This window comes from Notolabrus celidotus, chromosome 9 (genome assembly GCF_009762535.1).
Source record: "Notolabrus celidotus isolate fNotCel1 chromosome 9, fNotCel1.pri, whole genome shotgun sequence".
In the NCBI taxonomy this organism is placed as follows: domain Eukaryota; kingdom Metazoa; phylum Chordata; class Actinopteri; order Labriformes; family Labridae; genus Notolabrus; species Notolabrus celidotus.
In genome coordinates, this window is record NC_048280.1 from 15,619,878 (window position 1) to 15,636,119 (window position 16,242).

Genomic DNA, 16,242 nt, shown 5'->3' on the forward strand with positions numbered 1-16,242 from the left:
CTAATAAAGCACCATATCACTACAAATATCCAATGAAACTTTACTGAGCAGTCTAGATTGTACCCTAACAGACAACTGAATCTGTTTTTTAATAGGTTTGATTCCAGCCCTACTCCCTCCTCCACCCATCTGAGCACCCACCAGCCAGCACTCCAGTCATGCCACCCTAGCCCTTTCCCCCCCCCACATATTTTCCTGCCAACTTTTGGTCTGACTTTTTATCGCCTTTTTCCTTTATTGGAGTCCACATTGCAATTTTCCCAGTGGGGCAGATTTGCACTATACTGAGCTTTGGCTTGACACTGTTCTTATCCTTGACAGATGCTCTCCACCAAATCAGAGCTTCTTTTTCTTTTGTAAGACTAATATAATTTATAAATAGGTTCTGGCCATCCCTTGTTCGTCACCATAGACACCCACCCTCCTGTCCTCTACAAACTTTTTTTATTCATCTAACTGTATCTCTTTCTTCCTGTAATCGTTGACCAAACCTTGCCCTTACACTCTCCTCTCCTGTGACAAAGTTTTAGCCCCTCCTCTCCCCTTCCCTCTTCTCTCTGCGGGCCAGGTGTCTTACCGTTTTCACAAAGCCACGGCATGTTTAACACAAGGACACAACCCTGGTATCAGACATCAAAGCTCTCTTCCTCTTAGTTCTGTTCCCTCTGATGCTGCCAACTTACAGTACAAGTGCAATGTTTACAACCAGGTCACAGGCAATTAGGCCTGCAACCTTATTTCTCCTTCACATCCCTGCTCCTGTCAATCCATCCATCCATCCATCCATCCATCCATCCAGCCATCCATCCATCCATCCATCCACAACGCAGCAAAGATTAACCCAATGACTGACAACCCACCTTGTTTCCATTTTCCTCCTTTTTTCCACTCTGTCCATCTATCAATCCCCTGCTGAATCATCCACCCGCACATCTTTTTGACTTCCCTTAAATAAAAACATTAGCTTCAGGGCTCAAACATGGCTGCCTCTTCATTTTCTTCTTCCTCCTCCTCTAACAATTTGACACAGAGTTCAGACGAGCCCCCAAGCTCTCTTTTCATCTCTTTCCATCCCCCTAGTCACACCAGTCTTACTTTTCTCTTTAAGTTATGTTGTCTAGTCATATGCTGTTGAAAACTCCGTTCTGATTGGTTGATAACAAAATTCAAGGTCTTTGATTTCTCTACAGCAGACCTCTTTAATGAACAATATACTATTTCTTCGCATGCAACTGTGATCGCAGACTAAGAGGACCCAACTATACACTTATCAATCGGGAAAAGAGCGGGAAAAGACACAAAAGGCTGTAGGCTGGGATCTGAAAATTGACAGAACTGAAGGAGGCACGAGAGGTAAACACAAAACAAAACAAGTTGTTCACCCCGTCGTAGTTCCCTTCTTCTATGACAACCTGCTCACTGAACATCACCCCTTACTCACTGACAAGACTTCCCTGAATCCATAAAAAATCAGCGCCCTCATGTTAAAATGCAGACATTTCACAGTGGGGTCAAATTAACGAGGTATGGGTTGATGAATGGGGAGGGCTTTAGGGATTTATAAACACACTGCTACATGTTTTCCTTTTCAGGCTCACAGACACCTGTGACTCCTGTAATTCAGAAATAGGTGAAAAGCAAAATAAAAACTTTTGTATATGCACACAACGGCACTGTGATTCTTTCATCTTTTCTTCCGTTCTATTGCTTACTTTCTTTCCATGAGATCCTAGAAGCTGTTACGGCACACAGACTCATGAATTTGTTGAATAATAATATACAGTAGAGCCATCTAATATACATTCACCTATGCAGTATAGCACCATTTTCTGCTGCTCAAATCCCCTATGTCACTGCACAGACTCTGTCTTGGCTGATACATGAGACTGGATTGACAGTGGAGCATCTGGGGAATAAAACTTCTCCTGGCTTGTCTCAACAAACAGAGAAGCAGGCTAACGGGAGAGTATATGGTGGCACCCATTGGCATCACAAAGAATTTCCCTATGTGACAGCAGATAATAGTTAAAAAATGCAGTCTCCTATTCCTCTGAGTTTCTAATATTTGTGTTCTTCAATAATTTGTTTACCTTACCCCCTCTCAGCCCTTCCCTCTCTGTTTCTTTCTCTTAATTCATCACATTCGCAGAGGCCGTGCACTGAGTGTGAAGCTTGAATGCTGTCACAGTGCTGTTCTACTATATTCCAGGTTGTCTGTCAAACACATTTTGGGGTATCCAACGATTGTTGTCATTTTTTAACTTCTTGAAAAAGGAGAAATTCAACAGACAATTTACACAGAAGATCTGAAGGGAAAGCTGAGCTTTTTTTTATATGATAAAACAGCATATTTGATAACCTGTTAGCTATTTAAGAGATAATGTCAAGTGAGCAGGTTGTTATAGCAGATCCTTGGAGGAGTGCCTCTGCTTTAAAAACCTCCTTATTATACATTATCCAACTTGTTACACCTCTACTTACTTAGGAAATCAATTAGTTTACTCCAAAATTGGTTTGAAAATATTTTTTTATCAATTTAAAAATGATTATATTTCTTTAATTGAAAAAGCAGTTTGAGCGGGGCAATAGTATCAGTTTACCCTGCGTTTTCTTAAGATAAAGCTGATATTACTCACATTAAACTGAAAGTGAAGTAAAACCAGGAGGAGGTTGCATGAATCAGCACTTCACCTGATCAAGTGTTCTACTTTGTCCCTGTCAGAGTCTGACACTTTCTTTTCCATTTATGGGTCCTTAAACTCGGTAGCATCACATACCGTAATCGGGTAACGATAAACACTTCATGCACCATATTCACTGTAGATATCTTTGTCATGGCCTACAGTTCTTGTGTCTGTTACCTCTCATGTCTTTTCCTGGCTGTTTCGCCTCTTCCCAAAGAAAACAAACCAACGTCAAATTAACAAGATATCTTACAGTGAGCTCTGTCTGCGACTGAGAAAAATAGACTGTTGTCATGATATGTTGCTATGTAATGACAAATCACAATCAGGTGTTATAACTTTAGACTACAGCTAGTGCCAGAATTCAAGCATCTCCTAGATAGTATTACGTTAGCGAAGAAGAACATTAGCTGTTTATTTGTTCAGAGCTAACGTTATGTAAGCAAGGAGTTAAGCCTTTTTATTGTATGATATAAAACTACCAAACAGCAATATAAGCTTGCAACAGTTTCCAAGCTAACAGTAATATCATTTAGCAGGTAGGCTGGATGCTAATGCTAGCTGTTGGCTGCCGCTAATGGGCTAATCCAATATGTTGGATTATCTTAGATAAAATCACATTTACCTCTGGTTTTCCCTTTTCTTTGTTTTCAGAGTTGAATTGCTAGTGACTGTCAGACACAACAGTATCTCACCTTCAGCACTGTGGCAGAGCAAAATATCCACAATGAGAATATATTAAATGCTTTTTGATATCACTGTTCTCTCCTGTATAATACAAAGATGCACACAGCACAAAAAATTCACTTGCGCTGCCACACTTAACTGATCCAAGGACACCAGAGGCAGTTTGTCAGCTTCAATTAGCATCCAGTGTTCACCGCTCTGTGGTCACCCACAACACTACTTGCTGGTCAGTGCATCCAAGTTCACTCATGATTGACAAGACCTTCCAGCTAAAACAAATTGCTGACATCAATCACGCCACAAGAGAAGCCTGAAAATTCTCAAGTATTCATGAGTTCAGGAGGGTAAAAGCTGTTATCAAAACAAAGGTTGGAATAAATACCTATTTAGTACTCCTGCCCTAAGCCAAAAAAACAACGACAGGATAACAGATGAGACTGAAGATTGAAGTCAACAGTTTTGGAAATTTGTTTGTTTACTTGTCTGAATGAGATTTATCAGAGAAGATCAATATTAATTGAATTCCTTAAAGTTCAGTAGCCGGATTAGTCCACAAGAAAACCGGGGGAAACAGCTCATTTTAGTCCATAAAAACAATTTATCTCGACGTCAATACATCTCAGCATCAACTGGGTTTTGTTCCGCGGTTTTACAAAAATGAAAAGCCAGCGGTTTCTTGGGAACAAGACATGTCAGATGTTTTGGGATGTCACTAAATGTTTTTTTCGCCCTGAAGCATAAGTTGAATACTCGTTGAAGCACAATGTTTTACAGTCCTCTCTAGGTGACTTCATGATAAATCTGTATGTATCCTTTGTACTTATGTTGCTTGAGCTGAGCCGGGCTGCACTACACACATCATACCAAACAGAGAGAGATGCAATTAGTATACGCATTTCTCCTAACACCATTACAAAAACAGGTGTATTAAACATACACCTGTTTGGCAGTCAAACTTTTGCTGTTAAGTGATTTTATATTGAAATCACCAGGATTAATTTTACTCAATTTATGCAGAGTGTTAGATGGCTGGAGTTCCGAATAAAACTAATTGTTGTGATGTTACATGTAAAGGACTCTAGCTTGAACAGGCCATTGTTAGTGTGCAGTGAATCTTTTATTTGTTCTGTTAATGGGTGATGTAGAGCACGCTGGCTTCAAACAACCCTGATAGTTGTGAAGTATACTCAGTGGTGGACAAGGTACAAATCTTCATTCCTTAAGTCAAAGTATAGATCCTCCTGGTCAAATATTACTCCAATACAAGTGAAAGTTGTTCAGTCAAATTATTACTTGTGTTAAAGTCCTGGAGCACTTGCTTTTAAAAATACTTAAGTATTCAAAGTAATTCTTTAAATATCTCAAAACGTATTTTCACAAAGCATGAGTACAGTAAATAATGCATGGGTGTACATTCTGATCAGAGATTTACAACAATACGAATCATTCTTCATTTAAAAACCTCAAACGTGGGCTAAAAATATGGCCGTGGTGCTCAGGTAGAGAATCATCATCCTTGTCAGCCATAGCCATCATCATCACGACTAAATTAATGGACTGGTCTGAATAACGTTTAATCTGCATTTGGTCTAAGCTCAACTGAGGTACGGCTACACAACTGAGACAAACCAACACAAGTACACAAACAGTTTATGGTCTTTAGGATCTGATTCTGATTTCAGAAAAGAAAATTCATCAGCTGACTTCAAAGCAAAAATAGTGAGTAACTAGAGCATTCATAGAAATGTAGTGGAGACAAAAGAAGTGAGATTTTTTTCTTTCAAATGTAGTGGAGTAAAAGTCATAATTTCCCCCAAATAATAATACTCAAGTAAAGGACAGATACTCAAAAAATGTACTTAAGTACAGTACTACTCAAGTAAAATTACTGTTTTACTGTCCACCACTGAGGAAACCCACAACTTCACATGCAGTGTTTGAACAAAGTTGTCATTTGCTGGACAGCTGAAGTGTTAGGCTTTAAACATGTTTAGGACACCAACACAAAATGTTGTTTTCTGACCATATTGCAGCAACCTTCTAGGAACTTTTGAGGGATTTTTTTTTTTAATTTAGCAAGCTGAAAGTTACTTGAACAAGTTTATGCTCATGTAGGCCAAACTTCACTTTCACTCATAAAGCTTTAACTGAAAACATGAAAAATAAAAAAGTGGTTTACACTGCATTTTGGAAACCTGTTCTTGTCACGGATCCATATGATATTTGATGCTGTTATGGTAAAGGGTAATCCAAAATGGGAGGCATATCATTCTCAAAATGGGGCAAGGAGGGGGGTTATACATTTAAACCACCTGACTAGAGAGTTGTGATATGCATTGTCCTCCTCTCGAAACTCCCAATAATTAACATTAAGTCAAAGCACTCACGCACCTATGAAGTGAGAAGACAGGGAAGCAAAGGTGTGAAGGGGGAGAGTCTGTGATGCAGGACGAATCAATGACGTCCTCTCCTCCTTCCCACTCTGCTCATCAGTACACCCCCCAACCCTCTCCATTTTTTTCTCCCATGCATCTTTAACTCCATCTCCCCTTCTCCCCCTTCCTGCCCCGACCATACTTTCCGCACTTTCCCACCTGCCCCGGAGGTGGGGGAGACATGCTGAATAAAGATACATGCAAATCTACCTAATAGGACGGAAAATTGGAGGGAAATAGGGATCTTTCCCCATGGAGATATTTTTCCTCCGTCACTATCTTTCCGCCCTTCACTCTCTGCCTGTTCTTGCCCAGATTTGTTTCTCTCATCCTCTGATTTATTTATTTTAGTTCCCCTCGAACTTAATATCCGTGTCTCATTTTCCTGACTCACATAATGCCCATCTTTCTTTCTGCCTCTTTTCACTGTGACTCATCAGTACCTCCTCTCTAACCTCCCTCTTGTTGTGCATCGCCCTCCCTATCTCACCCTGCAGTACTTTTTTTTATTTTTTTTACATAATTGTAATAATCAGTTCCAGTGGTGATGCTCCTCATCCAACCTCCCTAAAATAGCACTGGCTAACATGCCCTTTAGAGTTGCATCCTAACTATTTTGTTCCATTAGCAGCGAGTGCATGAGAGGCTGCTGTACACTATCTACATGCTGTGTGGAGAAAATCTCAATTTATTAAACATGCTATTATGCCTATTTGCTTGTTAGCGTCCATGAAATGTTTGATACTATCTATAATCTTGATCTGGCCTTTACGTCCTACTAAAAAATGTTGCTCCAAATTCTTACAGACTGTTTTGATCCACCTTATTTTCCACTCGCACCACCAAGAGTTTGACACTTGTGAGGGAAATTCTAGTCATTAAATTAATTAAATTCAGCATAGACATTCAGGATCCCAGTGGAAAAATAGTAATAACTCTTTATCTAGGTCTAAAGTCAAGTTTTTAATTTCTCTAATACTTGGAGGGGTGAATTCACTAAGAATGGATTGCGGTGGCTAATAGTGCCATAAATTGTACATTGGTTGCCTTCACTCCCTGCTCAGTCTCAAGATCTGCATAATAGCCCAGAGAGACTCCACGCATATGGACAAAGTATCTCTTATGTGCTGGAGTAGAGCATTGGACAGCCACAAACTCCTTCTAACTACATGCAAACATTCTCACTGAGAGTGCATTAGCATCCTGATTTCACCATTAAATCCAAAGCCTTATGTGGTGTGTCTAGAGATTTACAACATGACTGCAGACCTGTCTCATCTTAAAGTATGACAAATTCAACTCTTGTTTGTACGTACAGTCCTTGTGAAGCCAATGCACATGTTTTAGATACGTTCAATTTTAATGGCTGATATCATTTTGATTCCTGGTGTGATGCACTGTGAGCAGAGGAAAATCACTGAAACAGAGAGCAACAACATAATGATAGTATGCCAGCCAAGAACAGGTGGGCGTTAAACCAAAAAACAGCAGGAAGTTGTTCTCCACATGTCTTCAGGAACCGTTTTGTTGCCAGGTTATGACCTGATGTTCTCTCCAGATAGCAAAAAACAACAAGGAAACAAATATGCAAGATCACTCATTTAGTTTATTCCAGTCTTTATGTTCAGCCATAATTCTTTTAGACGTGTAAATTATCCCCACAGACTACAATGTCAAAGAAAAGATATTTGGTAATAAAAGTAATATCCTTCTGTGACACTAACCATGAAAAATGGCGAGATGTTAAAACGCAGCTGGTAACCGTGAATTCAGTCCAACTAAAAAAAGGTAAAATTGTGTTTTTTCTCTGTGTTTGGGACAGGTGCACACTAAAATGTACTAATACTCCTGTTTACAGTTGATTCAGATTTTACATAGTGATTTATGCGTCTGCAGAGTATAAATACTCTCTGTTATATGTATAAAAGAATATAACAGCCATGTCTGCCAATGTTTTTTTAGCTTTATGAAAGAAATGCTGAGCTCTATTAGGAGCTCAGTTGAAACAAGTAATGTCTGATAGCAAACTCTCCCTGCATGCATGTTTACGTGCAAGTGAAGGAAAGCCACTGTTCCTCTGTGTTATGTACTGATGGTCATAAAGACTGACATTAATTGCCATGCAAAGCCAAAAGGGTTAGCTTAGCAGTTCTGAAGACGCCAGAAGATTTATGCAAATGTGTGTGTGTATGCATCCGCTCGCATGCATTCCCGAGGGAACTGTGAATGTATGTGTGAGTGTGAGTGTGTTTAAGTTGGTCGGCACTTAAAGCCATCACATTAGAAAAAAAACGTCTTTCAATCGTTCAAAACATGTGACGGTGACAGGACTGTGAGGCTTCCAAGGTCCCATGACTCTGTGAAGTCACTTAGCGTAATTTACTACATATGTCGGAGCAGGCTGGCCATGATAGTTGAAGGTGACCTCAATTTAAGAGTCCAGCAGTTTGCAAGGCCATTGATTCTTACAAAGAGGGACAATATTTCTGTCTCTCCTCCAAAAGATGGAGAATGTGCTGATGTGAGAGCGAAAAAGAGAGCATGAGCATGTGAGGGAGAGTGAGAGGGTAAGGATTGTGACTCTATCATGACCTGTATAGCCGTCTCTATCTCTTGTACAGAATCTATAATGATAAGGTCATCTATCTCCTTTCTAGCCGTCTCTCTGCCTATCACATTCTATACCTTTCACTCTTTCACGTGGTTGCCTTCCCATAATCGAGCAACACATCAGTCTTTTTCTATTTCCCCTCCTTCGTTATATCCCCCTTTTTCGCCCCGCTTAACCACAACCCTTTTTTTATTGTGCTGCTTCTTCAGTATAAATCTGGTGCCATTTTTCCTCTCTGAAGTCGTTTAAGATGTCGCAGATAGCTAACGAAGCAATTACACATGGCAGACTTGTCGCCTCTCTATAAGAGAGCAGTGGTGCCTTGTATGCCTGTAGATGTAAAGTGAGAGAAAGAGAGAGATATACCTTCCCATGTATAGCTGCTGAAGGTAATGGAGCAGAAAGCCAATTCTACCGCAGGGCAGCCATAATAATTACGACAATATCAGGTGTCTGCTATAATCATTATCACTAGACAGCTGTGTGCATATGTGTGAAGTATGATGGGGTAAATTTCATGATGAGGGACTGAGGATTGAAGAAGAAGAAAGCAGATTATGGAGACGGAAGGAAAGTAAGATAGAAAAGAAAAGAGAATTGAGTGTGGGGGAGGGGTGGTCCTTGAAAAAAATAATTAAATTAAGGTAAGATAGAAAAAGAAAAAAAAGGCTGGAGTCTTTGTCAGTCATTAGTGAGACCCTCAACGGGGATAAGAAACATGCAGAACTGTGAGGGGGGTTGGTAAAGAAAGCTCAGGTTAAGTGATATTCTCAACAGAATGTAGATTAAATACCATTATTAAAAGTGTGTGCATATACTGTTAATAATCAGGCAGACATGCTCCCTTTACATCTTAATAAACCAGTGGGTGTACAGTAGCTGGAGCCTGTTGTCTATTATTTATAAGTCCTTAATGCAGACACTGAACGACTCTTCTATAAAAAAACATACAGCTATACATTAATGTCCTGAAAGCAGTAGGGTACAAGAGAAACACATTATGATTGATACAGAGTGAAAGTAAAGGAAAATGGTTTGCACAGGAGAGAGATAGAGAGAGAGAGTGAGAGAGAGAGTGAGAGAGAGAGAGAGAGAGAGAGAGAGAGAGAGAGAGAGAGAGAGAGAGAGAGAGAGAGAGATGTATAATTTAACTAGTAAAATGACTAATTTTTATTTAATCTAGTTCGATGGTTAGACTTGTTTTTTCAAGGGAAGGTCACAGTTTGGTGAAACCTCAATCCTTACAACCGTTAAAGCATAAACTTCCCGACAGTGAAAGCTAAATAATAGAACGACAGATTCTACAAAAAGGCTCACATATGGTAGGGATCAAATATTTAGTAGATAAAGCTTTTAACATGTGACTGGAAATGTTAGGTACATGCTAACTTTATGACATAGTAACCCAAAGTGTTACTATGTCACTCCAGGACATGTCCTACAGATTTGTACAGGTAAATGTGCAAAAAAAGCTAACACTGTTACGTTCTTTTGAAATTTTAAGTAATGTTTTATTGCCTTTACTGCCCCCACCTGGTTATCAAAACAACTTTACCATCTAGGGATTAATTTCTCTCTAAGCCAATCAAGTGTGGTGAAGTAAACACTGCTCCTGCTTCTCCTGCAGCAAAATTACCCTAACCATTGTTGCTTGGTATATTATACTTATAAGTATGTACTATTATACTTAAGCATTTTTGTTTGACTTTTTAGAAGCTAGTGTGAGTAAAGGAGGAACAAAATGATCAAAGTTTACTTTTTTTTAAAAAAACACAAGTTTGTGAGCTGTTAGCTAGCAGAGCTGTTAGCTAGTTGCTAGCAGTATGATTAAGCATTTTGGTTTTAAAACTGTGGCCTGTCTGTTTACATTTGTTGAATTGATTTCTGTTGTTGCTATTTGATGTTGTTGTTGATTTACATGGGTAGCATTATTATTATAAATGTAAAAACAATTACACCACGGGGCTCCTGTAAAGCCTAGCACTAAGGGCGCACAACATGTACAAGGGCAATAGTCCTCATAGCAGTAGACAGTTTTCCTTTCCGCCTCGGAACTTTGCTGGGTGTCATTCCGCACTCTGAACTCCCCACATTTCTCATGATTCTCATCTCTTTTCGGCTGTCTTATCATTAAAGGGCAAATGCCCAAATAAATAACATGCTAAAATACATACATATGTAAATACATACGTACATACGTACTTACGTACATACATACATACATACATACATACATACATACATACATACATACATACATACATACATACATACATACATACATACATACATACATACATACATACATACATACATCTTATTTTATTCCTTCTTTCTATTCATAATTTGAGTTTTTTCATACTGTGCATAAGAGCATTCTGTAAAACCTGAATTCCCCCCAGGATACATAAAGTATTTTTGATTCTGATTCTGATAGTAGGGATGCACATTATTGGATTTTCGCCAATGTCTAATATGCTAAAAATTTCAAACTCATTTTAGCCAATACTGATACTCTTTTTTTATTGCAAAGAACATAAAGTCTCCCCTGCGCTAGAATTTACCTGTTATCCATGTCACAGTCTATATGTTTAAGAAACTACATGAAACAAGATAATCAAAATTTAAGTTTGCCACAGATGACACCTGTTCTTTTTCATACAAAGACATCCAGTAATGTGTCTGCTGTTTCCAAAACTTCAAAATGCTTTCATACAGCCAACATGTTGAAGCTTACTGTTGAAACGCGTAAGCTGACATGGCGTGTGCATAATTTATGAATTACCTTATCGGCCGTACATAGACAGAAACTTTTTAAGCAGTTATCTCCCCAAACCAATATTGTGCTGATAATATCGTCCATCTTTAATACATACATACATATATTATTGGATCGACCACTGTTAAATAGCTTTCTTGCTTTAATACCAGCAACATATTGCAATAAGAGTATATTTATAGTAGCTTATTGATTAAAAAAAGGCATCTCAAAGTGAATTAATTCAGTTGTCAATACTATGCATTCTGTTTTAATTATCTAAACTAAATTTAGAAATTTGCTGCACTCTTTCTTACAGCTTCCACGGCCAGCTATTTAAAACTATCCACTCCACTGCTAAAGGAAATCAGCCTGCACCACTGCTTCAGCAGCTTTTAACCACGTTATTAAATTAAAGTTATTGCTGCAGCTAATTGCTAATTGCTGCTAATTGCCCCTGCAGCTCATTCATGAGGTATTATTTGATTTCATTACTGCTTATAGATTATAATCATAATCACATAATTTAAATCTTGTTAGAGTATTGCCAAATGCGTACAGGTTACACTGCATTAGAGTTATTTGTTGGATGACTTCACTCTGATCCTGCTGGGATTTTTATTTTAGTTTTTTCTTATAAAACAAAAAAGCTGTCTTTTACAGAGAAGCTGCACCTAGGCTACACTATTTTACAATATAATGCATTAATATTACTAATATTATTAACTTAGAGATTTTTACTGTCTTTGCGACTATGACTCAAGTAGTCTTATCTCATTCTGCAGAATGACTGGGAAGCCTTCAGGGTGGGTTAAAACATTTTATCATAAAGCTGTCTTAACTGCCAGGGGTTCTTACAGTGTAATTAACCTGAAAATTAAGTTTTGTCACTCAGGCCATCATATCATGAGGGAAGACGTTAACTTGGGGTCGATGGGACAGGGTTATTTTTCATAATCATCAATTTATTTTGAGCTCTATCTTCCTCTTTCACCTGTCTTTTTATGCTCAAGAAGAAGATTATAAATTATTTTTATACACATGGAGGCTGAGTCTATGTCCACTGCCACAAAAAAAGAAGTGGCTATGCCAGAGATATATGAGTCCAAAGCTTGTCTGAGATCCCATGAACAAGGGGGCACTGTCCACTGAATGCTTGCAGGCAGAAAATGGTTACCCTTTTTCCACTTTTTTCAGGCCTTTAATTTGCTTCTATCTTCGTTCCTGCACACATTTACACACAAATTGCATCAGGGAGGTTTTCTCTCTGGCTTTTCTTCTTGATGATGAAGAGGTCAGAGACAGATTATTTTCACTAACCTCTTTTCTATTCTGACCCATATCATCCATGCTTTTATTGCAGGTCAAACACCAGTATGAGCACAATTTAACAGCTGCTCCACATCATTTGTAAAAGGCATGATTCAGCCACAAGATGAAGGTAATATGCAGCCACTCAGAGAGGAACATCAGTCTGTCTTTAGTAATTTGATTCTATGTTTGAATTTACAGCTGAATTTTAAAAAACAGACCAACAAATGTCCAACAAAAGTGCATTAATTATGTCCTCTGATTTCACAATCATGACTAAATGGAAACATGCTGCACTTTAAAGATTACTTTAGTCTGTGGTTGTGGTGGAATGCTGTGTTGTGTTGGTGTCTCATCACATTTCCATAATCACAGCTCCATACCTCCACTGTTGTAAAGAGAACAGAAACTGTGAGTATGAATTATTATTATAGGATGCATCTTTGTCTATAGGGATTAGGAATGTACAAGATCTTAAACTGAGGGAGAAAAGAGATATTGTTCTTCATCTAAATATACTGATATATTTGACGGAAGTTATCCACCCTCACATGGATTTGGAACTTAAGATATATATCAGTATCTTTATTTTATTATTTTATGTTTGCTTCATTGGCAGAAGCCCCTCGAAAATGCTTATACAGCCAAATAACACCACTGAGAGTGGTGAGCTGTTGGGTATTTCTGCACATTATTAGTAAGCAGAAAATAATCCAAATATGTTAACATAGCAAAAAACAGAAGAGGAGTTTGAATTAAAAAAAAATTCAATTTAAAAGCCTCTTTAACTTCTTCTTTGTATTTGGTCTGCCACAATGATATAAAAATACATCTTAAAATCTCAAAGTAAACACAGACAGGAAACAGGGCTGCTCTCCGCCACACAGAGGTGACAGTCCCGAGGAAAGAAATACCTGAATAAATATGAGATGAAAATAATGTAGACAGCAGGTGCAGAGAAATTCCCCGATAAATCCTGGAATTATGTAAATCCACTGGAGCTGCTGAAATGATTCTTCCCTTCACCCAAGGTAAAACACATCGCACAGGGGTCCTGTTTTAACTACTTACCCTACTGACTCCACGTCCCCTGTCCTCTCCATAATTCGTTCCCAGGATTTCAAAGAAGATGTTAGGGTTGGTGCCATTGTCGGTGAATTCCAGGAAACTGGTGAGGCCACTTACTCCGAACTGCAACACAAAGAAGAAAAATATTTAACTTGACGGAGGATTTGTTTTCCTGTTTGGTAACATTTTTAAATTAAAGGGAAAGTTTGCCAATTTTTAACTTTACCTCTGTCTATCTGAGCTTGGTATATTGATTAAAAATGACTGCGGCTATTGCTTATGTTCATTTTGTCTCAGTTTGCCACATCAGAAAAATATTTTATTTACCAGCACAGCATTGTCATTGGATATAGTTGGTGGCCCTGAAGAACTACAAACTGTTTTATCTTTGCTTGTGTAACAAACTGTTAACCAGGCCACAAACAAGATAATCAGCATCTTGGTAGTGCAGACCATGGTTTGAGCAATTTCAAAGGTTTTTATCTGAATTTATTTGCTGAGTATTACTTCGTTTAGCTGCATTTATTTGAGTTTCTATTAATGGCAGACAGAATGCAGAGGACTGGGGCTGACGCTCCTCTCTTGCCATGCATCCTGGTTAATCCAGGTACTACTTGCATGCACATCTCTGTGTGCAGCAGAACTTGGATTTTCTTGTCAATATGGATAGCACTGGGAATGCAGTTGACTTTATGTAGCATCAACATTGATTATACGTCCACTCAAAGCACATTCTCTTTAATCAAACAAAGTCAAGTCCAGCACAACTCTATTTATACTGAGAAGGGAAATTGGTTTGGGGGTTTTGTTTTTAGTCATATAAGAGTATAACAAACAATGAAATAAAACATTTGTCAAGGTTCACAAAAAGTATAATTACTTCAAGCTGAAGTAGTACTGGCTTGATTGTGGTCATCATAGTCATGATTGCCTTCATTATCCTAATCAGTCCTAATCATATCACTCCTTAACAGTCCTTGTCAATAATTGTTCCTGTAAAATCTCACATTCAGTTATTTTTCATCCTTGCTGAATTTCAGATGACTGCTTTCAGTGAAACTGAGATGTTAATCATCTGTCAGTACTATTTATTTGAAAAGTGAGTAAAACTCCTAAATGGAAAAAATAAGACACTCAAATATGTGTAAACATGTGAAGATACTATGTCTGCATCCAAGACAGGAGGTGTTTGGGAATTTTGTTGTGCCCCTTGGTAGAAAACCCCTCTTTAGATTTGTTGTTGCTACATTATTGAAGAACCAGGGTGATGAAAGAAAAGTCTACTTTGTGTCATTTGACACTTCTTGCACCTGGGGCAGAATAAGTGGAGGTGGATTTACAAACGGTGCCAGTCACATCCCTTTTGCCCTGCCTTCCAGTAGTGTGACCTGTCAGTGAAGTTGACACTGTTCCTGCTTTGGGGAGGGAGAGGTGTTATATTTCCTCTTTGTGAATCATGTGTGTACTTACACCTGTGTGTGTGAAATTAAATTTGTGTCATCCATATAGGGTGAAATGGGTTATGCATTTACATATAGATGTGCATAGCATGTACACATTTTCAGTTCACTGTATTCTTTTTGGTATTCATCAGTAAAACTCAGACAACACACCCTGTGAATGCTTGGTGTGAAGGTAATGTTTAAAGAAACTTTGACTGATCTGTTCACTGAAATAGTAAACATTTTCAGAATTACCTTACTGGTACAATGACCCTGATATAAGACAACCCCCTTTTGAAGAGCATTTTTGGAAACAATTTTTTATACCATTTATCGAAGCAATTGCCATTTGAGAATAATGATAATAGAAACACATCCAATAAAACGTTTGTTGTTTTAATATATTTTGGATAATACAATATTTTCAATTTATAATCTAATAAAGTTTTGCATTCAATCAAATCATAATTTAATGTGTAAGTAAGGCACTTGCACTACTGGTGTTTACCATTAATACCATCAAAGTTAAAACAACCTGTAGCCTCAATGGTGATCTACAAGGCTTTCAGTTGGATGATGGCTCTGTTAATGGGCATACCCTTATGTGTTTCTCTGTAACATACTCTTGCTCTCTGGTCAGTCTATTATAAGCAGCCGCTTTGAGGACTATGGTATGAGTCTCTTTGATGGTGAACATTTTCAAGACGGTCCTTTTGGGCTCGCCATCTTCAGACATGACACTCTGCGTCACCATATATTTTGACTGCTTGACAATTGTTTAAAGTCTCTGCTGCAATCATTTCGCCTCAGTTGTTGAATTACTTGGCCTACTTTTGTGCCATTCTCACTCCCAGTGATCACTGTCTTTCTTCATTTTCCATTCCCCTGCAACAGTCGTGAATGACAGCGGGCCTAAATCATATACAGATGTGCTGTATCTCGAAGAAACAAAAACCCTTTGTCATATAGTCAGGCATGAAGTTGAGTGACCATATTATACAGTAGCCCACAACTATCTCAGCATAATGATGCCAAACGTCAAAGTTAACAAGAAGATGTTGTCTACTTTGATTTTTTGTTTGTTTTTATGTTTCTTTGCTGATGATAAATCAGTCATAAATCAACATCAAAGAACTTATGTGTCTACAGTATTTTAACTGAGTTGGATCATCACTTTTGAGTAGTTATTTATTATTACATGACTGAATAGTCTGTATGATATTGTTCATATATGAAGTGCTATTTG

The 16,242-nt window shown here is 38.2% G+C and overlaps 1 protein-coding gene across 1 annotated transcript in view; it reads right to left on the reverse strand.

Moving 5' to 3' along the window:
* Positions 1-16,242, reverse strand: part of grid2 (glutamate receptor, ionotropic, delta 2) — a 631,726-nt gene that overhangs the window by 160,955 nt on the left and 454,529 nt on the right. The window contains 1 exon segment of the mRNA XM_034691895.1: positions 13,558-13,677. Within this exon segment, the coding sequence (XP_034547786.1) occupies positions 13,558-13,677 (120 nt within the window).